Raw genomic sequence first — 24924 nt, forward strand, 5'->3', positions numbered from 1 at the left:
ATTTGCTTCTCAAAGATTTCTTTGAAGCCCTTGACCAAACCCTCAGTTTGACTTGGTAATGTAAAATGGATGTAGATATCGATAAAAGAGAATATTTGTAGTTCAGGGTTGAAATACGGGGTCAGGGCTGACATATAGTAATCCAATATATTTTATATACTAGTGGCTTGCCCTGTCAGTGCTGGTGGGAGCAGTCTTGGTGGTTCCTTGATTAGGCGATTTACTTTTGTCTGAGTTAACTACCCAACTAAGATGAGAGCAAACTTCACTCCCTTTTACCATGGATGATGTTACCTAGTTTGGTAATGAAACATCTGCAAGAAAACGTCCAAGCTCAGAAAGCACCCAGGACCCCATGGATGCACATATGCTTCCTTTGTTTTTTTCTACTTCTCTTCCACACAAAGACAGCCTTTCTTCTGCTCTATCTACTTTTTAAAAAAAAAATTATTATGAATCTGGATGAGCTGGGAATTTGTACGGTTGGTTCCAGTTAACTCTTAATTTTTAAGAAATGGCCTTTTCGAGTTCAGCTTCTTGGAATGTGCATAAGTTCCTTTTGTTGTTCCTCTTGGCCTAGCTGTGGCAAGTTGGTTTGCAAGTTGGTTTATAATTGGTGCAAATGCTTTTGTATAACAAAGATGATCTGTGGTGACCATCCTTGGAATTTGGTTTGTATTAGTCCAGTTATGCCTCTGATTCCAGTGATGCTAAATATTTCCAGCTTAGGCACTCAAGAAACTGTTAGGTCTATAGTTAGCTGGATCTGCTCGGTTTCCTCCCTTATATATTGGTACTGTTGCTGTCATTCCCTAGTCCTTGCAAGATAATTGTTATCTGATTTTAATATATGGCTTGTTAAAATTGCAGGGATCTGCATTTTTGTATTAAAGAGATGGTCCTGACTCTCCTTGTCCAAACTTATGCAGAATAAATTAGTACTATTTTAAGGCTTAATCTGAGAACCATAAAAATTCTCTTACTCTCAAAAGAGGAAAAACCTAGACATGAAAATCCTTTAGTCTTATACAATAGCTCAGAATAATACAAATCAGTTGTTTTCACTTCTATATGTTCTTCTGTATCTTTATTTTGGAACTCAAAGAAGCAGAAATAAGTAGTTCAACATCAGTGTAATGTGTTTGGACACCAAAGAAGGGAAAAAAAGTCCTTTTTTGCTGTGTCACCTTGTTTAAACTTCATCTCTGATCAGCAGTGGTTGCAGGAACAATCCTGCTGTCCCCAAAATACACACGAGAATAAATACCCACAGGAAAATACGATCAATTACCATGGCAACGTATTTCCAGTCATCTTGAGTCTGGAAGAAATAAGCAAAAAAAATTATATCAATTTTTGAATAATCTATTTTGTGAGCTTGCTGTGCATATTTCAAAGCCATTGGCACAGTTCTCTGCAGACAGTACAATAATTAGTTTCAAAAGAAGGCTTATGTGGAACATCTGCAGAAGGCGGATCCTCAGATCTTCTATCTTAAATCTAACTTGGGGGGTCGGGAGGGGACTTAAATGAAAAATAATGACAAGTCTTTGGCTCCTGACTTTCTTCCTTGCCTAATTTGGTTATCTTTTTAACTCTGAGGATGTACTTGTTAAGTATGTGAAGGTGAACTATTCCATGGAAATTGAAAGGCATTAAAATTATGGATGAACCTGTTTCTGTGGAAGATAATTTGCAAAAATATTCCTCTTTGGTTTCAAACAAATATTCAGATCACTGTAAACCAACTTGATCTCTAATCACAAGTTTTGGTGAATAAGTATCTCCCCTATTTCCTTTGTAAAAAAAAAAAATCAGTCTTTTCTACTATTGTTAAAGAAATAAAATATTGTGTGGTTTTTTGTTTTTCTTTTTGTACTGGTTTCTGTGTCTTAAGCACTGTGACCGTTCCATCTTGCAAGTCACAAATGGCACATCTTTATTGCCTGCAGAAGATCCAATGAGCTGTTCTGTTTTTGGATACTTCCACAGGCACCTGGTAGAAAGTAGACATCGCCTGAGACTACACAAGATCGTGGTCAATCAGAGCAGATGCTACTTTGGTGAGATAGGGAAATGGCCAAAATGGAGATGGTGCAGAGCTATTCGTTGACACCACAGTTGTCCAATCATGGCCATTTTAAGACTTATGGACTTCAATTCCCAGAATCCATCAGCCAGCATGGGAGTTGAAGTCCACAAGTCTTAAATTGGCCAAGATTGGACATCCCTGGTTTACAGTATGGCCTTGCCACCATGAGCCCCCCTCAAGTATGTTGTGTAAAGTGGGAATTAAAATACACCCATACCTCCTTGGCTTTATTCTGCAGTTTCATAGTTTCAGCAATGTATTTGATGCTGTCCATCACATCTCTCATTTCTGGTGATATAAATGAAGATGAAAACAAAGCATCCATGGATTCAGAACTGGAGCTCTGCGTCAGGTTGCCGGTCCCCTTCAAGTATGTTTTATGCTCATGTAGGCAACACGCATGTGTAAACCCTCGGCATGAGAAGCAGTCTTGACAGCACGTGCTGTCAGGTATACGGATGAAGTTCAAAGGCGACAGCTCTGCACTGGAAGAAGGCTTCACTTTCTCAGGTCTGCCCTCGTCTTCATTGCTGGGGGGTCGCGTCATGAACATGATGCGGGGGAGAAAGTTGAGGAAAACCATCTTCACCCACTCGGGCATGGTGTGCGTCCTGGAAGTTCTGTAGTGGACGTTAAGTACAAAGATGGTGATGACGATGGAGAGAGTGACAAACAACATGGTGAACAGGAGATACTCTCCAATCAACGGGATCACCAGTGACGTGGACGGAATGGTCTCCGTTATGACCAGGAGGAAAACCGTCAAGGACAAGAGGACCGATATGCACAGAGTTATTTTCTCACCACAGTCTGATGGAAGATAGAACACCAACACGGTCAAGAAGGAAATCAGAAGGCATGGAATGATCATGTTGACGGTATAAAACAAGGGCAGACGTCTCATGTACAAAGAGTAGGTGATGTCTGTGTAGAAGGCGTCGCAGCAGTTGTACTTGATGTTATGCTTATAGCCGGGGGCTTTGATAATGGCCCACTCCCCATTTTCCCAGTAATCTTTGAGGTTCATGGTGGAACCAACGAGGACTAAGTCAATCTGAGCTTTGTCGTAGGTCCAAGAGCCAAACTTCATGGTGCAGTTCTGGTAGTCGAAGGGAAAGTAGGTCACATCTATTTTACATGCGCTCTTAAATATGGCCGGAGGCATCCATGTGACATTTCCAGTGTAATTGAGCAAGGCTTTCGTTTTGTCGTCCACCTGGAAGTCTCCAATTGCACTGTCAAACACATTTGAAATAACGGGTTGAGTGTAGAATATGTTCTGGCAGTTGGAATCGGTTATAAAAGTGACTGAGCAACCTATCCTGGCGAAATGTAGGTGGGGAAGAAGGATCCTCAACTATAGCTCTTAGGTTCTGCTCCCATGACATGCAAGCATCAACTCAATGTTGGGCATTTCTACGGAGATTCTCAGTCATTGGTTGTCCCAAACTGGACATTTCCGCTTCTCATCCAAGAAGCTTCTTCAGTTCTGACAGCACCTTTGGGTCAATGCTGAGCAATACAGAACATAGCTCTCAAAAGTGTATTGACTGCAGCAGTCACGCCTATCACTCCCTATCTGGTGATTGGGAAAATACTACTAATGTAAATAAGTCATGCCTCCCCTCCTCTCTCCCTCTCATACACATAGACATGCACACAGAGAGAGAAAAAGAGACGTGGTGCAGTGGTTAGAATGCAGTATTGCAGGATAATTCAGCTCACTGCCAGCAGTTCGATCCTGACTGGCTGAAGGTTGACTCAGCTTCCGTTCTTTCGAGATTGGTCAAATGAGGACCCAGATTGTTGCGGGGAGGCAAATATGCTGACTCTGTAAACTGCTTAGTGAGGGCCGTAAAAGCACTGTGAAGTGGTATATAAGTCTAAGTGCTCTTGTTATTTCTTGGGGAAAAAATCATGAAGGCTTCCCCAGATATTGAGATTTAACCCAGTAGAGCCGAGGTGGCGCAGCAGTTAGAGTGCAGTACTGCAGGCCACTTTAGCTGACTGTGTTCAGCAGGTCAGCGGTTCAAATCTCACCGGCTCAAGGTTGACTCAGCCTTCCATCCTTCCGGGGTAGGTAAAATGAGGACCCAGATTGTTGGGGGCAATGTAAATATATATATATACATTGTTTACTGGTGTACACCGCTTAGAGAGTGCTTGCACTTAAAGCGGTATATAAGTCTCATAAATAAATAAATAGTGTGGTGTGTTCTGCTTGGAAAATGTTACAATCATCTCTCTGGGATAGTAACTAACTAGAGTAGGTATGTTATGGGAAGAAAATTTAATCTAATTCTGTAATCTTACTTGTTATATAACACGATATCCGGCTTCCAGATCTTATTTGACGGCACTCGGACATACTGCACACCACCATACTTCTCTGGATCCCATTTGAGTTTGTAATCATTCCAAATCTGGTCAAAGAAAAGTGTGAGATATTTCAGGTTAATCCAAAGATTAACCCTCAAGAAGAAAGAGCCTTATACCATCTTAAGGACAAGGAAGCATCCTACAGGGAGTCCTTGACTTAAATGGGTTGAAGTCACAATGGACCTGGAAAAAGTGGCTTACGGCCCATCCTCAAAGTTACAACCGTCGTTCTACCCACCTCTGAATTACCATGCAGGCATTTGGCAACCAAAGGCATGGCCAGCTGGGGAATTCTGGGAGTTGAAGTCTTCAGGTGGTTAAGGCTGAGAAACATTGTGCTAGCCACATCTTAGGAAGTGTGGATTTCAACTCCCAGACTTCTTCAGTTCCAGCTTAAGACCATAAAAGCAGAGCTGGCAAAAAGCCAGGTGGTAGAATTTAAAAAATAAAATCCCCCAGCTAATGGTGGATAGAGAGCATGTTTGTTGCTTTTTACAGGCAGGAACATTTCTGCAAATCACTGCAGAGAAATGTGGGCCAACCACACTGGGATTTGCTCCTGGCAAGCGATACCCACCCTGTCCCGGATACCACTTCAGAGAGCAGCTTGCAAATGCAATGCAATTCATTAAGCACAATGGTTCTCAACCTGCGGGTCGGGACCCCGTTTGGGGTCGAACGACCAATTCACGGGGGTCGCCAAACAACGCAGTCCGCCATTTTTCCCCCTTTTCCTTAGCTGTGCTTCTCCCTTTTATTCTATTGGCTTTTGAAAGCCAATAGAATAGACTCTCTTGAATAGAATCTAATTCTATTGGCTTTCAAAAGCCAATAGGAATTGTCCAGGCTGTCTCTGCCCTGCTGAGCCCGCCAAAAGTCCCATTCTGCAAACGGTGCTGCACCAGTTGAGTAGTCCTCGACTTACGACCGGTTGAGTAGTCCTCGACTTACAACCGGTTGGGGGTCACGGCATTAAAAAGGTTGAGAACCACTGGTTTAGCAGTTCAGGAAGAGAATTAAAAGTAGACCTAGAATAGTGGGCCAGGTGGGCCTTTAAAAGAAGTGCATCCAATTGTGAACACCTCTCTCTCTCTTCTCCCCCCCCCCCCCGTAGTCTTTCTGCCTTCCCTGTGAGAGAGGCCAGAAGAAGCAGGTTTGATAGAGATGGGTTGCCTCTTGTTGAACCCCAAACAACTCTTTTCCTGTGACTCCCCTTTTCCACTGCCTGCGGAAAAACCAAGGCCAGTTTGACCTTCCAAGCAAGTGGGTGAGTGTGTTTGTGATTTTTCTCTCCCAAAATGTAATGCAAGCAGCCTCTTGTTTTACAAAAGACAAAGGAGACCCTCACTTCAGAGCAGGGATGTCCAACCTTGGCAACTTTAAGATCTGTGGACTTCAAAGCCAGCTGGGAAATTTGGGGAGTTGAAGTCCGCAAGTCTTAAAAGTTTCAAGGGGCGAGTAAGCTTGACAACTTCAAGACCTGCGGACTTCAGCTCCCAGAATTCCCCAGCCAGCCAGGTTGTAAAAATCGGGTACGTGACATGATGCTTAGTTTATTAGTACCGCTTTATAAAGTGTTAGTAAGACCACAACTCAAATCCCACATCCAGTTTCAGTCACCACATTGTAAAAAAGATGTTGAGATTTTGGGAAAAGTGCAGAGAAGAGCAACTAAGATGATTAAAGGCCTGGAGACTAGACTAAAACATATGGAGAACGGTTGCAGGAATTAGGTATGGCCAGTTTAGAGAAAAGAAGCACTGGAGGGACATGATAGCGGTCTTCCAATATTTGAGGGGCTGCCACAAAGAAGAGGGGGTCAACTTAAAGGTTCCAAAGCACCTGAAGGCAGAACAAGAAACAACGGATGGGAACTAATCAAGGAGAGAAGCAAGCTGGAATTAAGTAGAAGCTTCCTAACAATGAGGATGTTGTGGGTGCTTCATCACTGGAGATTTTTAAGAAGAAATTGGACAGCCACCTGTCTGAAATGGTATAGGGTCTCCTGCTTGAGCATGGGGTTAGACTAGAAGACCTCCAAGGTCCCTTCCAGCCCTAATCTGATTCTGATTTATGACTGCTTAATGACAAATTTCCTAATCCCTATTGTGGTCCTAAGATTCCTGACCACTAGGCGTCAGCAGTGTATTAAAAGTGTCTAAAACTCTTGAATCCACTTCCAAGACATCAATCTCAGGTATAACTCTTATTTATTTTAAAAACTGTTTGGATGTGCGTGTCTAAGTAAGTTACTGTGTGTTGCCCCCCCCCCAAAAAAAAGTTAAGAATCCTAACTCCTGAAAAGTTGAAATGCTAACACAGCATTTCACTTTTTTCTTCTCCCCATATTTTTTTAAAACAGAATCTTTTTGTTCTTTACTTACATGCTTCAGCCATAAATTAGTCTCCATAATCTGGTTCACTTCGTCCTGAGGGAGAAAAAAATGCATGTGCCATATTTAAAACTTAAATTATGTAAAGCTCTGATGAGCATTTGATCTAAAACAGCCAGCAGTTAGTACTTGTATTAGACACTCTTACAGTGTTTCTCAACCTTGACAATTTTAAGGCATGTGGACTTGAACTCCCAGAATTCCACAGCCAGCATTGCTGGCTGTGGAATTCTGGGAGTTGAAGTCCACATGCCTTAAAATTGTCAAGGTTGAGAAACACTGCTCTAGGAAATCACACTGCTACAGATTAAACGGGGGGGGGAGGGGGAATGGAAAATACTGAGGATGCTCCACCAGATGATTCTAAAATAAAAGGCTCTCTAGTTACTCACCACTTTGACTAGCTGTGACAAAGACACTTCGAACCACACCATGACGGGATCAGATACATTTTCAACAGGCCTGATGATTTTGTTATAATTGGCAAACAATTCGTTATACAGCCGGTGCTCGTTGTCGGAACAAAACATGCCTGGAAAACATACCACAAATTTTCAATACTCCTCTGAGTATTGAACCTGCTAAGAACTAGAATTGACTGCTAGGTCAGTTAGGGAAGCCTGCTCTTTGCCCCTATCTAAAAGCAATTCTATAGGCTTTTACACCAGCTACGAACCATACCTGGATGTATGCCGGAGGGAGGGGGTGAAAACATACCTACACGTAGTCCTCGACTTACAACCGTTCATTTAGTGACTGAAGTTACAACAACACTGAAAAAAGTGCCTTATGACTGTTTTTTCACACTTATAACAGTTACCGCCCCCTATGGTTACATGTTCAAAATTTGGATGCTGAGCAACTGGTTCTTATTTTATGACAGTTGCAGTGTCCCTTTTGAGACCTTCTGACGAGCAAGGTCGATGTTCCCCAGTTTTATTTAACGACCATGTTACAGCTGCAGTGATTCCCTTAATTGACTGTGGCAACAAAGGTTGTAAAATGGGACCATATATTAACGAATGTCTCACTTAGCAGCAGAAACTTTGGGCTCTGTTGTGGTTATAAGGACGACCTTATGTCACCTTTTAATAAGGTGACCAACCGTCCTCCTTTAGGGAGGACAGTCCTTCTTTTGCAAGTTCTGTCCTCTCTCGAAAAGTGTCCTCCTACATGTCCTCCTTTTCGATATTTGAAGACTAAAATCTGTAAATCTCCGTATTCGATCGATGCCAATCCAATCCGTTGCATGTGATGTGATGTATTTGTATTTGACATGACGATTCGTCAAGGCTCGGTACAGTGCGGCGAGACGCGATTATGAGATGTATGCGCTCCGCAAAGGAGAATTGTTTTGAGAGAGTGCACCGCATGCAAGAGTGCACCACGCGCAAGAGTGCGCTGTGCACAAGTGGCTTTGTTTACTTCTTACCAAAACATGACATGGCACACACACACGCATTAGACTCACTTTTTTTTCCTACAATTTATTTGTGTCCTCCTTCTCATTGTAAAAAAGTTGGTCACCTTACTTTTAAAGCTAGAGGCTAAGATCTTGGCTCATCCCTGGGTTCTGTTCCCTTTGCAACAAAGCAATGATTTTCCCCTTCTGCTATGCAGAAAATCTTCTCTGGAGATGAATCAATTTGCCAGCCCAGCTCTTGTTCTGTGCTCCCTAAAACTATCCCCGCCGCCATTACCAAAATCTATCAGAGGGCAAATTGGGATCTAAGACAATGGCTCAGAGTTCATTATCCCGAAGGAATATGGTAGCATCTTTTCAGATTAATAGCTGCTGCTTTTTAATAAAATGTACATGTCTGAAAAAGTCCTTTCGGTCTTCTGATTTTTGGCTATTGTAGACTAACAAACTCGCTTCCTCCAGTTATCCAGAAGGAGGAAGTGATACAATTTAATTTCCTTAATGCCGATGTGGCAGGCACAGAAAGCACAATTTGCAACGTCTGTTTGAGAGATGGAATTAATGTGGACCTGCTTCTTGTGGGTTTGTTTGTGTGTTTTCTTTTTGCTCTCCCTGGTAAATTAAAACCTTGGGAAAAAAGCAACTTAATTAAAAAAACAAACAAACCTAGGGAAAAACAGGCTAATCTGGCAAAGGCACTTGTTTTATGTTAGGTAAATGGTCTTGATTGATTTGGAATGGTGCAACTCTATATTGGATCCATTTATCTCTAGTATTAGATTTTTTTTCTCACATGAATGGGGCTTGCTTTATTGCTTTAGTCGTCAAAAAATAAATTCATAGTAATAAAACATTTTGTACTATGCGTTCTTGCATTAACAGAAGGCCCTTGCTAGCTTATCATATGTGGAACATAACCAGAGATGAAATGATATCTTGCCAGTAGATTAAACATCTTTGTCTTATGTACATTTTCTCAAGCGGATAATAATCCATGAAATGATTTAAAGACTTAATCGGAATTGCAGATGGATAGAAAGATGATAAGTAGATAGATACGATAAATAGATAAAGATGAGACAGAGCAATATAGAAAGATAGATATATAGAGATGATAAAGATGAGACAGATATATATATATATATATATAGAGAGAGAGAGAGAGAGAGAGGGAGGGAGGGAGGGAGAGGGGGAGAGAGAGAGAGAGGGAGGGAGGGAGAGAGGGAGAGAGAGAGAGAGAGGGAGGGAGGGAGGGAGAGAGGGGGGGGGAGAGAGAGAGAGAGAGAGAGAGAGAGAGAGCTGCTAAAATATGCATTAATACATATTGAAATATTTAGTGGTTGTCCCAAAACCACACCCAAAGGGAATTCTGAATCAAAATCCTTTTGCAAGCTAAGTTTGGGAAGGTTATAACTGGAAGAAATTCATTGAGGGAAAATGAGAAAACTAGGGCGAAAAGAAGAGAAAAAACAAAGCAAGGAACCAGGAAGCTTTCCCCCTCATATAAACAAACAGGGGCACTGTTTGCTTATATACGCCAAGCTGTGTTGGCGTATATATCCTGAGTGCCTCAAAAGATTCTAGAGAAAAGCTTGCCCAGAGAAGTCTGAAATTCTGAAGAATTTGAGTCAGTGGTCTGATGGGAATTTATCTTCATCTAAAGCCACTTCTCCCGTTGCTCTGAGGACACAACGTTTCTTCTTCTTCTTCTTGTGCCCTATCCATTATCGGACGTTGGCGATCATGTTAGCGATCCTGTTTTTATCAGCAGCCGCACAAAAAAGTGCTGCTGAGTTTTGTCCAAACCAGTCCCTGAGATTTTGAAGCCACGATGTTCTTCTTCTGCCTGGACCTCGTTTGCCTTCCATCTTTCCCTGGAGGATTAAATGGAGTATGCCATATTTTTCTGGGTGTCGCATCCCCTGTCCGAAATATTCTAATTTTTGTTTTTTAATTGTTTTGATGATTTCCCTTGGCTTTCTCAGGCGGCTTATCCCCTCCTCATTTCTGATCTTGTCAACCCAGCTTCTACGTAACAGCCGCCTGTAAATCCACGTTTCAAATGCTTCTAGTCTCTTCAGGTGGCCTTCTGTCAGAGACCCACTCTCTACTCCATAGAGAGCAAATAAGTTATTCAGGTTCAGATTTAGAATAGAGCTGGAAGGGACTTTGGAGGTCTTCTAGTCCAGCCCCCTGCTCAGGCAGGAGACCCTATACCATCTCAGACAAGTGGCTGTCCAGTCTCTTCTTAAAAACCTCCAGTGATGGAGCACCCACAACTTCTGGAGGCAAGTGGTTCCACTGGTTAATTGTTCTCACTGTTAGGTTGTTTTTCCTTAATTCCACGTTGCTTCTCTCCTTGATTAGTTTCAAGGAGACACTAATTATAATTATATCTGAAGCCTGAAGAATTGTTTCGGGTGAATAGAATTTTCAGAGACTTTAAATAGCTCGTTTTTTTTTTAAATTCAGAAAGCTGTGTTAGGATAATTTGAAGCAGCTCCTTCTCAATAAATAATGCTTAAACTATAAATACAAAAATAACCACTTATATTCATTTGGATAAAGTTGAACACCTAACAGTGGCTAGGATGAAAGGAAAAAAACCTAATTTAAAACTCCTTTAAAAATAATGCATTTAACTTATCCTTAATGTTATATGCTACTGATAACTGAGCCATCCTCTTTTCAGACATTTGAAATCCATGAATTTTTGCATTTTTTATCTTACTTGGGAAAAAGAAAGTTGCAATGTTCTCTTTGCTAAAAAGGTATTAAATTCTGGGTCACTTTGTGTAACATTCTTCAAAGACAACCCTCTTAAGGGGCAAAATAGTCTATTTTCTCGGATGCATAGAATTTTAACTTAAAGATATCTTTACTAATAGTCTCCAGGCACTCTTGTGAATATTAAATATTGTCTTTGGCATAAAATGCTTTTTCATACTTGCCTTGTTTTATCGTATCTGTATTTCTTTACCCACCGGATGGAGCTGAGCATTTACTGGCCAGATGTAAACCTTTGGCTCCGTCCAATGGGTAAAGAAATACAGATATGATTTTATACATACATACATACATACATACATACATACATATGGCAAATTAAGAGATTACAGTGTTATAAAAAGGGAGAATTTCTTTACCCAGCCAGTTTACCTGTTGAGTTTATTTGAACACTCACTGTTCACAGCAGCTATCTTATCCAACTGGACTTCCTAACCAACATATTGTTGTTGAAATTTCAAGCTTAGCAGAAACAGTTGCTGCACACTTTCCCAATTCAATGTACAAAGCCAGTCCCTAAACATTCACGAGAACTATAAAGTCCGCTATTCAAGACAATAGGCAAGAGGGAAGAGAGAAACTCTGCACCACGTACTAAAATGGCGCAAACCCCACGATTACTTAAAAGATACCTCTGAGCTCTTGTGAAGGTCTTCCCATCTCCTGTTCGAACTCCACCCAAACCACACAAAAAGAAGGCAAAGGCAGAAAAATCTTTCTCACCTTTTAAGAAGAAGGAGAGGAAAAGCAATGCGATCAGCATGCCAGACTGCCTCGCCATGGCGTTCTGAATTTGCCACTCAGCCATAAACCTTCCTGGAAACAAAGTCAGTTGGTGGCATTTTACCCACTGGGACTTTAACGAGGGAAGGAGGCATTCATTAGACACGGGCAACCGTCAGCACCCGGCAGGCAGACTTCTGGGCTTGCCAGCTCTTTCTTCTCTCTTTCTCTCTAATGACAGCCCTGCCCCTTTGCTGACAGCCCCCAGCGAGGGACGGGCGCTGGTTGCCCACACAGCTGCAGGGGCAGAAAAGCAGAGGCTGACACCTGTACCGTAGAAGCTGGGTTAATTTGTCTGTTATCCATGCAGGGCAGGATTAAACCCATCCTCAGAATTTCATGCCAAAGTCTTCTCTATTCTCCTATCCACAAAAAATAAAATAAGTCTGATGAAATGAAAACAGGATAATGGAATTGTGGTTGCTGAGCTGGCTTGCCTTCAAATAAGATTTTTGGAGCAGAACGCGGCTGGCAAACCCTGTTAATGAATTAGTTGATGCTGGACCCCGGCTGATGATGATGACTTATGGCTGGAACGTGGAGCTTAGGCCAGCCTGTCAGGCCCAGGAGCCAAACAGCCCCGTGGGAGCAGTTCATGAAGTTGCTTTGTGGAAATAATTCATGGCTGGGGGGGGGGGTTGTGTAGTAGTGGGTGTGTTTAAAGCAGAGAAGTCAAGTCCCATTTTTTCTCTCTCTTAATAATAATAGTAATAAAGTTGGAAGGAACTTTGGAGGTCATCTAGTCCAACCCCCTGCTCAGGCAGGAAACCCTATACTATTTCAGGCAAATGGCTGTCCAATTTCTTAAAAACTTCCAGTGTTGGAGCATTCACCGCTTCTGGAGGCAGGTTGTTCCACTGGTTAATTGTCCTCACTGTCAGGAAGTTTCTCCTTAGTTCTAGGTTGTTTCTCTCTTTGGTTAGTTTCCATCCGTTGCTTCTTGTCCTGCCTTCAGGTGCTTTGGAGAATAACTTGACTGCCTCTTCTTTGGGGCAACCCCTGAGATACTGGAACACTGCTATCATGTCCCCCTCGTCCTTCTCTTCATTAAACTGGACATACCCAATTCCAGCAACCGTTCCTCTTGATGAGAGGCACACTTGCAAGTCCTCCCAGAAAAGGCTTGGGGGTGGTCTGAAGCCACCACCCCGATAATGACGAGGATGCTATCCATTCACATCACGTCCAACTCTTGGCGATTCTGTGGGTCAGGTCTCTCCACATCTTTCTTCTACAGGTAGTCCTCGACCTTACGGCCGCAACTGAGCCCAGAATTCATGTTGCTAAGTGAGACATTCATGAAGTGAGTTTTGCCCCACTTTACGGTTTTTCTTGCCGCAGTTGTCAAGCAACACCCTGCAGTCGTCCAATTAGTAAGGCTATTGTTAAGTGAATCTGTCTTCTCCATTGACTTTGCTTGCCAGAAGGCTACAAAAGGTGGTTGCATGATCCCAGGACTGTCATAAATATGAGTCAGTTGCCAAGTGTCTTTTGATCGCGTGACCCTGAGGATGCTGCAACCGTCATAAGCGTGAAAAACAGTCATAAGTTACTTTCTTCAGGGCTGTTGTAACTTTGAATGGTCACTAAATGAACTTTTGTAAATCGAGGGATACCTCTATTTCTTTGAGTTTTGTGATGCTCTGCGTGGTGTCCGCTTTGATGGTACCCAGTCACCGTGTTCTTTGGCCTCCTGGTTTCCTTTTATCGCTTACTCTTCCAAACAGAATTGCTTTCTCTAGTGAATTGCCCCACATCCCAGGGCCAAAAATAAGTGAGACCCAGTTGTGTGATTTTGACCACCCCAATAGGTGTTGTCCTGTCTGATGAATTGATTAAATACACAGAATAAGAAGCATTGATTGGACTTAGTTTACCTTGACATGTCCATGCAAGAAATCCACGTGTTGCTTTTGTTGTTCCTCAGCCATTTTTTGAAGTGTGGGTCCTTCTATATCAGCAAAATTGTAGTGTGGTCTTTGGCCTTGCCCCCCAAAAATTGTGACCCTCTTTTTTGAATGACCGTCTCCAGCATTATTAGTGACCTCTCTTAAGGCCGATCAACCTCTCTGTGCTTCTGACATTTTAACACAAATTCAGCAGTTAACGAGGAGGCTGACGGACTATCGTTCTATGTATAAGAAAGATGCTTTGCTCCTTTATCTGGGCTTTGTGAGACGGACTGAAAAGAGTTGTGTTGATTTTGGAGAATGAGAGTTAGGATTTGCGGGATGCTGCTTTACTTCTAACCTCATCTTTTTAGGAAATGAATATTTTTGTCTATGTCAACCAGGCAGGTGAAATCCTTCATCACATCCCCTCCACCCCACATTTTTCAAAAGCAAAGCGTCTCTCTTTATTGTAGGTACTGATTTCTTTCTTCTTCCTTTGCAGATGTGGATAATTAACTTATCGGGTTCATCAAAGTTCGTGATTTCATAGTGCTTTTTATTTATTTATTTTTGAGAGCCTCGTATTCCATAGCTTTGTTTCCTACAAATCGGAGCCCAGCAGCTACTTTTAGGAAAAGGTATGGGGAGAACTTATCACAGATTTAAGTCACCTCACGGTAGACCTTGAGTTAAAAGAGAATGTAAAGTTTGTGATTTGGTTCTCCTGCTATGCCAAGCCATACGATAGCTTGCTTATGCCTTAGAACAGTGGTGGCGAACCTTTTAGAGACTGAGTGCCCAAACTGCAACCCAAAACCCACTTATGTATCGTCGGGTGCCGGGTGGGCATGGCCCATTGGCTGGGCGTGGCCCACTGGGTGGGCGTGGCTGCAATGGTAACAGCAGACTGGGTGGGACTAAAAAGTTCAATCAATCAATTCCAACTTTGCAAGATCTTTTTTTTCCTGCAAGTTGAAATTGATTGATTGAACCTTTTTTTTTTTTTTTGCACACAGCGGCGGTGGCCTAAAGCAAAAAGGTTTTATAAAACCCAGCTGAAGGCCTAGGACTGGGGCAACGGCGCGCATGCCCACAGAGAGGGCTCTGAGTGCCACCTGTGGCACACGTGCCATAGGTTCTCCACCACGGCCTTAGAATTTGCCTATTGTGGTTTATAATCCATGATATTTGGATGATGAATGTGATACAGTTTTGTTAAACCACGAGTAAAAAACACCCGTGGTTTAGCACAATATACAAGCCAAGCCTGAATGTGGAGGTCCTGCACTGGGCCCAGATTTATAGATTGTCCTCAACGTATGACTATAGTTGAGATCATATGACCCTGGGACACAGCCACCATCATAAGTACATGTTGCTTGGCAAGCACCCATATTTTGATCACATGAACTCAGGGACACTGTGATGGTTATAAGTACGAGGATCAGTCATGTCTCTTTTTTCAGTGCTGCCCTAACTTGGAACAGTCACTAAACAAGTGGTCTTAACTCAAGGACTTCCTGTGTACTCACAGCGCACATATACTCTATTGCAAAGTGTTTCTTTGGGCCAATGATATATCGGCCAACAAAATAAATATTAAAAATGCTACCAAGATAGTGCTGATTTCCAGACCTTCCTTATTCTGAAGCACCCCTCAATTGCTTTTACACTTAGTAGCCTACAGACTCATTAATCAGAGCAGGTTAGGATTCCATTTTGCCCAATCTTGAATATAGGGTACTACGTAAGCCTTGGGAAAGGAGGAAGTATATATCTGTAGCATGATGCATGTACCAATTTTTAAAATGGAAAGAAAAAACGGAACAACAGAAAGCGAAGTGACATAACAAAATCTTTCCCACACAAAATACTTAAGTAAAATACTCTTTTAATACACAATCCTTGGACATGTAATGCCATGTGATTACATGTTACAGGTTGCCTACCTCTTTCAACCTGCTCTGTGTAGATAGTCTTCTCAGTAACGGTGTTACATGGATTATTCATGTATAACTGGGAAGGGGCAGTAAAAAGAAACAAACCAAGGTCTGTATAAATCTTGAAATTGAAACTGTGGAACTCAGAACTTCCCATCCTGTGAATACGCAGTCTTTGGAGTTAGATTTAGCTCAACTTATGGGCTCATGGCAGGCAGGTGGTTTTGAAAAAGGGGCTGCAGGAATAATCCAGTGGTTCCCAGCACACACACAAAGACAAATATCCAGAGGAACAGCCTGTCCACCACCATGGCCACATATTTCCAGTCTTCAATGACCTGGAAAAACAAACCAATTAAATATCTTTAATAAACTGTCCATTGTGACATTATCTCTTGCTTTCATCCCAGCTCAGTTTTTTCAATAGTCTTCCATGGCTTCCTTTTTGCAATTCAAGAATCAACCCCTGTAATAACGAACTGGGAAGATGAAGACTAAAAAAAAAATGGATAGAAACAAATGCTTCAAATTCACACAGAGAAGAAGGAAAGAGAGGAGAAGAGAGGAGAGAAGAGAAGAGAAACCTTAATTTCCCCAATCCTTCAAAAAACTAATCAGGACTGAGCTTGCTAATTGTGTATTTCAGTTAAAAAAATGGATTCTTGGCATTTTTCTTCATACAACGTTTGTCAGTATTTTACAGTGAGAAGCTACCTCTTTTAATAACAAGAGTGACCCATTAGTAATGCAGCTGTTCCTACTAGAGAGAGGGAGGGTGAAGTTTTCAACCCTTTTATTCTCAAATGGAAGAAACTGGGTTGTCTGTTTTTTTTTTTTTTTTTTTTTCAGTAGGTCTTAGTTAGGAGTAAGGTAAGAACTAAGGAGAAATCTCCTGACAGTGAAAACAATTAATCAGTGTGGAACGGCTTCCCTTCAGAAGTTGTGGATACTCCATCACTGGAGTTTTTTAAGAAGAGGCTGGACAACGATTTGTCCAGAATGGTATAGGGACTCCTGTTTGAACAGGGGGTTAGTCTAGAAGACCTCCAAGGTCCCTTCCAATCTTATTATTCTATGTTCCAAGAGTATGCCTCCTCTGCCTCCCAAGAGGGCATGTTTGACAAGAATTCAGAAGAGTTCCCTTCTGCTAAGAGTTGATTTACTACAACTGGTTGTCAGAAATGCCCCTTGCAACCATCTCTATGGTAGCCGATCTGTCCAACAAGCAACCCAATACTCATCCCTCAAAATGAGTGATTGCGTCTTTATCTTCCTTCTGCACGAGAGAACAAGTATCTCAAGCTCCAGAGAGAAAGGAAATTCTAGGATTTTGGGAGGGGGAGGAGGAAGCGGCGGCAGAGTGGTGTGTGTGTCACTTACACTCTCATTGTTATCCTCGCTCCTCATGTGGTCTGCTATGAAGCTGACTCCCTCAATTGCTTCTTGGACCTCGGGAGAAAACTTCACTGATGATCGTAACCTCAGGTTTTGATGGCTGCTGCTGTGATCAGGGTTGTCCGTCAGCTTCACGTTGTACCTTTGGCCTGCTGCTGTGTTCACAAAGTAAGTGCAATCTTTGTATGTGCTGGAGAAATCGGAAGGAAAAGACTCCGCTTTGTTCTTCTTGCGGTTGCTCAACCGTTGACTTGCTGACTGGTTGTGTGGTCTCCTCATGAAGAGGAAGCTTGGCAGTCTCTGAAGGAAGACCACCTTGACCCACGGAGGCATCGCGTGGGTGCTGGGAGACCTGTGGTGGACATTCAGCACGCAGACGCTGGTCACAATCGAGAACGTCACCAACACCATGGTAAACATCAGATACTTCCCAATCAGTGGAACGTCAAGGGAAGTTGGAGGAACAATTTTGGAAATCAGGAGCAGGAAAACGGTCAAAGCGAGCAGGACTGAGATGCACAGAGTTATCTTCTCTCCACAATCGGATGGCAGATAGAACACCAAGATGGCCAAGGATGTGATCAACACACAAGGTATGATGAGGTTGATGGTATAAAAGAGAGGCTTCCTTTTGATGATGAAGTCATAGGTCACATCCACGTAGTTTGGATCTAAAGGGTTTTCCGTTCTTCGTCCCGGGAGGGCCACGATGTCCCACTCCCCGCTGGGGGTGAAGTCATCCATACTGGCCGAGCCAGTTTTCAAAATCATATCAATTTCAGAGTGGTCGTAAGTCCACGAGCGGAATTTGAGGGTGCAGTTTTGTTGGTCGAAGGGGAAATGCTTCACTTCAATCTTGCAGGCACTTTTGTAAATGGCTGGCGGCATCCACAAAGTGCTTCCGTTGTGCTGAACAATCACATTTGTGTAGACGGAGACTTCGTAGGTACCATCCGCACTAATGAAGCCCAAAAGCAAAAGCATAAAAAAAGAAAACACCATTTTTAGTTATTTCTTTAACAAAACTATGGGCTGCCACAATCCGCATTGACTCGATAGCATGGAATATATCAAGGCTCTCCAAACGTGGCAACTTTAAGACTTGTGGACTTCAACTCCCAGAATTCCCTAGCCAGCCAGCCCCAGCCAGGCCCACAAGTCTTAAAGTTGCCAAGTTTGGAGACCCCCATACTATATCATGGATTTTAACACGAGTTTATAGTTGGCGTGAATCTTTTAATGCTATTCATGCTCTCCTGAGGGTAACATCCATTTATAATTAAGCAATTAAAACAATTTAGGACTGAACGCTTTCTCCCAGACTCACAATTCTGCAATCAACAAAGTGTATGCCATTAGGAAGCAAAAAAATGCCTCATTTATCCTAAGAATGATTGTCTTGAACGTTGATTGCAATCGGTATTTTTTTTAAAAAAAATTAATCTCAAACTAACATTGGCCATGGAGCGGGAGAGGCACTCCATGCATAATCTTATCTTATGAAGAGGCACCAACTTACTTATTGTACAGCACAATGTCCGGGAGCCACACTTTCTTCGCCGGTATCCTGAGTTTGTGGATGCCTTCATATTCTGACGGTTCCCAAGCTAAGCGGTAATCGATCCATTCCTTAAAAGCAGCACATAGCAACATTTCACTGACTGTCCCTGCTTTGCAGAAAATTCAGAAAGAGTCTGGATGCACCTTCTGACAACTTCAAGGAAGACATCAGCTTTCGGAAACTGCAGCCCCCTCCCTCAAATGCAGGCAGCGTGACTGAGGTGGGATTTAAGGACAGGGTTAAATGCCTCACCCTCTTGTCTTAAATTCCATATCACTTGAAGCGTTTCACGCATGAATGAGCCACGGCAACTCATGAAAATCCGAAGCCTTCCATTAAATGGTCAGGTTTAAAAGGCGCTATCAGTTGCGTTCTCTCTAGACTATCGCAGCTTTTGCTGGTGGAGGCACAAATTGCTAACAATTCTGGGCTGAGTTTTTTTCTGCTGATGGTAATGCTGGTTTGTTTTAATCGTACCTCCAGTACGAAACATAAAGTTACATTTGGCAAAAAGCTGACTCTTGATTAAAACATGAATTATATACAAGGTAGCAGAACTTCCCAGCTGTAATGAAGTATCCTCATCTGGAATTGTCCCCTGCCACAAAGGGAAAAAAAAATGTCCACCACCATTTCCAGTTTGGAAGGTCCGTGGGATTCATTGAAACTCCTGGGAGTGAAATTTCAAATCTAGGGGTTCAGATGGAAGCTCTGTAAAAGATCACTCGCAAAGGGATGAATAGCAACTGAGAACAGCCATTTGTCTGAAATGGTATGGGGTTTCCTGGCTGAGCAGGGGGTTGGACTAGATGACCTCCAAGGTCCCTTCCAAGTTTACTATTATTATTATTATTATTATTATTATTGATCATCGCATAGTCAGCCATATGTTCAGACTGGATTTGGCATTTTTGTCTACCTATCGAGTCCTTACCCAGGACCTGGGATAGGCAGATGTGGATGTTTGATGGTATTACAGATATCGTCGCAGGATGGAAGCAGTTCCTAGTAAGGCCACCTTTTGCAATTGACTAATAGCGAATTTGTCAATGCCAATGGTGTTCAAGTGGTGCTCCAGTTGTTTTGGGATTGCACCCAAGGAGCCTATGACTATTGGTACTACCCTTGCTTGCTTTTGCCACAGTCGTTCTATTTCTATTTGTAGGTCTTTGTATTTTGTTATCTTCTCCAGTTCTTTCTCGTCTATTCTGCTGCCTCCATGCACTGCCACGTCCACTATCCAGACATCATCATCATCATCATCATCATCATTATTAAATGTATACACTTCAAAGTTCTAAACAATATTAGAGATTCCCATAGAAATTTACCTGGTTGAGCCAAACATTGGTGGTCATGATCTGTTCCCGTTCATTCTGAAGGAGAAAAGAGACAGAGGTCACACACTGTCAGACAGAGCTTAATTCTAGGGGATTTGGTAGAGCAGAGCAGGAAATGGAACATAAATTTTAAAAAATATATCCATTGCTGGAAGATAGAGTAATTGTAGACTAAGGTTTCTCAACCTCAGCAATTTGAAGATGTGTGGATGTCAATTCTCAGAATACTAGGAGACATTTTAAAGTTGCTAAGGTTAGAAATACTCAGCTAGACTCACAGTCTGGGATTATAGATGTGCAGTATCTCATTTTACCCCATCAGGCATGTATACACATACGACCACACTAAAACTCTGGAGCTCTTTTACAGATATATTTAAGTACGCAGAACTATAAGTTGCAATGAATATTCCCTGAAACTTAAAAGCAGAACAGCAAATAAACTGGCCAACGGTGAAAAGTAGCTCAAGTGCTCTTTTTATTGATGCGTCCATCCTTTCATTTGCATTCCTTCCGTTCCTTGAAATTGAGCCTTTTGTTCTGATTGTATTTACGATGGAAAAATTGTGTATGTGCATACACACACACACACACAACACATGCTGCTCAATGACTGTAATAAAGTCTTGCTACTATGACTTAGAGTTTGAAAGCACCCACCACATTGATAAGCTGGGCCAGGATAACCTCCAATTGTATCACAACTAACTGTGAAGAATTGAAGGCTGGGCGAATTAAGTTGTTGTAGCGTGAAACGTTGAGGAGATGGTTCATTAACTTCTCTTCAGCATCAGCCGACTCACTTCCTGTAAAGTAGAAAAGAAAGAACTGGGTCACAGAAAGGAGGCAGAATCCTGTCCTTGATAAGCCCATCACAACCTGGGACAAGATGATAACCTTCAACCCATGAGAGTCCTTCAGAAAGTTGGCCAGCTCTTCGTTGGCCAAAGATGATAATAACCAGCTGAGAACGTGACAATTTCCTGAAACAACTCATAACTTTTCTTTTATGCTTCCCCTTAGAACTGGAACCATGTGCCAGAACACGTGTAGGCTATTGTTTTCTTTGTGGATTAGATCTAGAACTATGCAACTCAGTTGCAGAATACAGAATAACAAGAGTTAGAAGGGACCTTGGAGGTCTTCATGTCCAACCCCATGCTCAAGCAGGAGACCCCATAACACTCTGGATGGCTGTCCAATCTCGTCTTGATGTGTGTCTTTTTTTCTGGTTTGGCATTGACCTGTTGTTGTCATTCTGGCTTATATCCATGGCTAATAGTTCCATCCATCAAATGAGCTCTACTCACTGGGGTTAACAGACTGAGGGCAAACAATTGCTTGTGTTAAAAATACACCTAAAAAGACCTGGTGGGCTTAGGAAAGGTCAATTCAAAAGCAGATTTGAAAATCTCTTTGAACACTTCCGTTGCCCTCCTCTTCTCTCCTCCTCTCTGTCCACTTAAAGAGTGCTCCAAATTAATAAGCTCAAATTTTAAATGGGCCATGACCCATCCTATTCTAGTGTCTGGGGCAACTTTCCCCTTATTTTGTGGCTGCGATCCACTAGATGTCAGCAGATGGCCTGCACAAAGACTTTTGTGAGGCCTGTGTGTTTGTGTGCAGAAAACCCGCTCTTTCTGTGTTTTCAAAAACTCATCGTTTCCCATTATTTTAAGAATCGTTGATCCTGACCAAATTAAACACTGAGCACTTGATGCATTAAACCAGTGGTTCTCCACCTGTGGGTCGGGACCCCATTTGGGGTCGAACGACCATTTCACGGGGGTCGCCAAACCACGCTGTCCGCCATTTTTTTCCCTTTTCCCTAGCTGTCCTACTCCCTCTTATTGGTGGCCACACCCACTTGGGGGTCACCACAACATGGGGAACTGTATTATGGGGTCACGGCATTAGAAAGGTTGAGAACCACTGCATTAAACAGTCAGATTGATAATTCATCCTTTTTACGTGTTATTCCTAAAGACTGCTTCCCCCCTCCTTTTGTCTCCATGAATAGATGTGACCAGTACAGTTTTTCACCTTGCCTATTAAATTATTTTACATTGGACCCAGAATACAGGCTGTCTGTGAAAACTCTGGAGAACCCAAGTGGCTAGTTTTTTTAAAAAACAAACAAATGGGGGGGGGGAACAGAAGGAGAGGAATCCAAGTATGAGTGATTTAATAAACCACCCGCCAAATGATCTGGGCAACTTATGCGCTGTGACTCCAACAGCTGGTTTATTTCCTGCAGCAGTCCCACAGCCAACGTGCTTATCTAATAATTCAAGGGGGGAAAAAGTCACCCGTCAGAGAAAGCACTTTAAAGCGAGCATCACTTTGGAAATAAGGATTGATTTCTTTGCAGGGAAGCTGGCCAACAAACTTGCAGAGCCCTGCAATATCGGTCCATTAAAAGGAGCCCATTCTTCTCTGTCCTCCAAGACTGGTTAATGCCAGGTTTCTGCAGATAATCAGATGGATTGCATCACTTCGGGATGGGCTTGGAACACAAAACCCATCCTCCCCAGGCAGCAAATGCCCTGTCAGTTGGAAATGGATGGGAACCCATAGTCCAAATATATCTGGAAGCCGCCCAGTGCAAGAAGGCTGGTTCATCTTGACGTGATATCTCTACTTAGATCCCCGGGCTGTACAAATATTTTGTACCAATTCTACATTCTGTCCACAATTCTGTCTCGCCTCTTCCTTTCAGTTGCACAACTGGGGAACTGAAACATTCGATTTCATTTTGGACCTTTTGCATTCTTTCCACTCCCTGACTTTCTTTCCTCTTCTAGGTAACTTTTCTCTCTCTTTTTTTGGTCTAGGTAATTTTTGTCTGAAAGACACTCTTTTGAGCTTTTAGCTACTCCTAATAAAAACATTGCCCACTTACAGATTTTGGAATTTAGCCTTGAAGAACCGACACAGTAAATGATTGTCTTTTCTACTCCCACCCCTTCCCAGAAGTCTGTGTAGAATTTCAGTTTTTCTAACCCCAGTAAGTAAAAGGAAGGAGGTTGAAAATGTAGGCATCCCCTTCCCCTCTGTTACTGAACGCTATGGTTCTTCTCAAAATCCTCTGGAATTTGTGACTTGCTCCTGACACCAAAACAAATTCTACACTCTAGGGCTCTCTAGAGGTACAGCACAAATGCAGCATTTGAGACAAGTAAGTTCTAATGGAAAAAAGAGCCCAAGAATCCCGCCTTAACATAACCAGAGGGGGGGGGGGGATTTTAAATCCAAAAGTGGATGTCCCATTTTTTAATCTGGCCTCTGACCTTCTTCTTTCCACCCATTCCTCTTGTGGACGTCCAAAAAAACGAGCAGGCTATAATAAATCAGGCGTAGCTTGGAAAATGGATTAACTATAGTAGAAAGAGTCTTTGTGAAAAAGCAGAGAAATAGACAGCGGACTTAACAGAGCACCCTCCCATTTCAGCCCATTTGGAATTATTTCAGATAATGGTTATGAAATCACATTACCCGATTAATCAGTCTTTATTTGCCGGATGTACTGCCACTTAGTGCCCTGCTAATCAGTCTTTATGATGGTATTAGCAGGAGACGTAGCGAAGGAAGACTGTTTATGCCTTGGTCACTCTTCGGGTGCACGTATGCCTCCTTAAACTACTTTTTAAAAGCATCAGAGGAATGTCCAAAGAAAGAGCAGTCAGAATTTGGCCACAGTAAACCTCAAAATGGACGAAAACCGAATAGATCTCCTGCAACCTAAGTATTCTGTTCTGATTATTTCCATTGCTATCCACGGATCAAAGGAAACATCTTCACCAAAACCAATTTGGTTACACTGTGACAGCAGACCCATCTTGCTGAAACCACAAAATGTGTCACAACGACCACGTAGACTTCCTTCAACTTTTACCCCTTGACACCCCCCCTTCACACACACACACTTTTTCAAGGAACAATTTTCCTAGCAAACGAGAGACTTATTTCAAGGAACAGGAGGAGGAAGATAGGCAATGCTTGCAAAAAGTCTGCAAAGCTTTTTTTATTATTATTTTTAGAGTACAGAAGGAGAAAGGTTACTCACCGTTAATAGAAAAGGAAAGCACAGCCAAGACAAAAAATGGGTCTGTATTCCTCATGGCAGTTAACAAACCGCACCCCCACCCCCCCAGAGTTAAAATACTGTTGCTCCAAAACACCGCAGTTGTGTGGAGAAGAGGCAGGAGTTGTGAGGACAGGACAGGCGTTGAGGAATCAAAGCGAAACAGGGCTGGGAAACAGCTCGGAGCTGCAAAAGGTGTCTGTATAGGACCCAGTAGATCTTCCAAGAAGGGGGTGGTGCTTCCTCTGGGGGGGGCCTCCCTCTTTGCAGCTGTTTAAAGACAAGGCAATGGGGAAGATACACCAGTCTGGATCGATTCAGGATCAAAGGGACTGTCTTTAGGGGGCACCTGCCCCAGACTGGCAAAATTTCCCAGGGACTCACGAGCATGTAAAGGGCTGAGTTCTAAAAGGGATGCGATGCAGATTTTGCAATGCCAGTGGAGGGAGGGGGCAGAAGGATGGCACGGCAGCTCTCAAATGAGCGAAGCCTGAGAGAGAACCTCATTGGAAAAGCATCAGCTCCCCTCTCAGAGTTCTGCTGATTATCTATCCTAGACTCCACAAATGGAACAGAGGCCAGGAGAACATAAGAAGTCCATCTATGTTGGGATGAAGGAAGAGGAGTAAAGAATTTGCTTCCCAAAACTACCAGATGAGGCTCCTGATGGTTTCCCCCCCTGATGTTCCTTGATGTACACTTTCCCAAGTTATAGTCCCTGCAGTAGAGGCCATGTGGAGTAAGGAAGATGTTTTACTACAACTTTTGTTTCCCGAGTAAAGTTGAGCCTGGATTTTGAGAATGTCTCTGACCAGGTGCCAAATAACTCAACATATGAAAATGCAATGAAAGATG

At 42.6% G+C, this 24924-nt stretch overlaps 2 protein-coding genes across 3 annotated transcripts; both read right to left on the bottom strand.

Moving 5' to 3' along the window:
* Position 1: 1 nt before the first annotated feature.
* Positions 2–12345, bottom strand: CHRNA3 (cholinergic receptor nicotinic alpha 3 subunit). 2 transcript variants are annotated; one of them, XM_039337578.1, is made up of 6 exons: positions 11798–12345; positions 7257–7396; positions 6856–6900; positions 4406–4515; positions 2310–3327; positions 2–1321 (listed from the first exon to the last, which is right to left on the bottom strand). In XM_039337578.1, the coding sequence occupies exons 1-6, from the start codon at positions 11880–11882 to the stop codon at positions 1193–1195; spliced, it is 1527 nt and encodes a 508-aa protein (XP_039193512.1). In that variant the 5' UTR covers positions 11883–12345; the 3' UTR covers positions 2–1192. The 2 variants fall into 2 exon arrangements, with proteins under 2 accessions (XP_039193512.1, XP_039193513.1); XM_039337579.1 differs by lacking the exon at positions 7257–7396.
* Positions 12346–15591: 3246 nt separating this feature from the next.
* On the bottom strand, positions 15592–24243 carry CHRNB4 (cholinergic receptor nicotinic beta 4 subunit). Its single transcript, XM_039337502.1, has 6 exons — positions 24052–24243; positions 20646–20791; positions 19977–20021; positions 18604–18713; positions 17070–18042; positions 15592–16027 (listed from the first exon to the last, which is right to left on the bottom strand). The coding sequence occupies exons 1-6, from the start codon at positions 24104–24106 to the stop codon at positions 15887–15889; spliced, it is 1470 nt and encodes a 489-aa protein (XP_039193436.1). The 5' UTR covers positions 24107–24243; the 3' UTR covers positions 15592–15886.
* Between the last annotated feature and the right edge of the window lie 681 nt (positions 24244–24924).

This window comes from Crotalus tigris, unplaced genomic scaffold (genome assembly GCF_016545835.1).
Source record: "Crotalus tigris isolate CLP2741 ecotype Arizona unplaced genomic scaffold, ASM1654583v1 scf7180000017683.1919423, whole genome shotgun sequence".
NCBI lineage: Eukaryota > Metazoa > Chordata > Lepidosauria > Squamata > Viperidae > Crotalus > Crotalus tigris.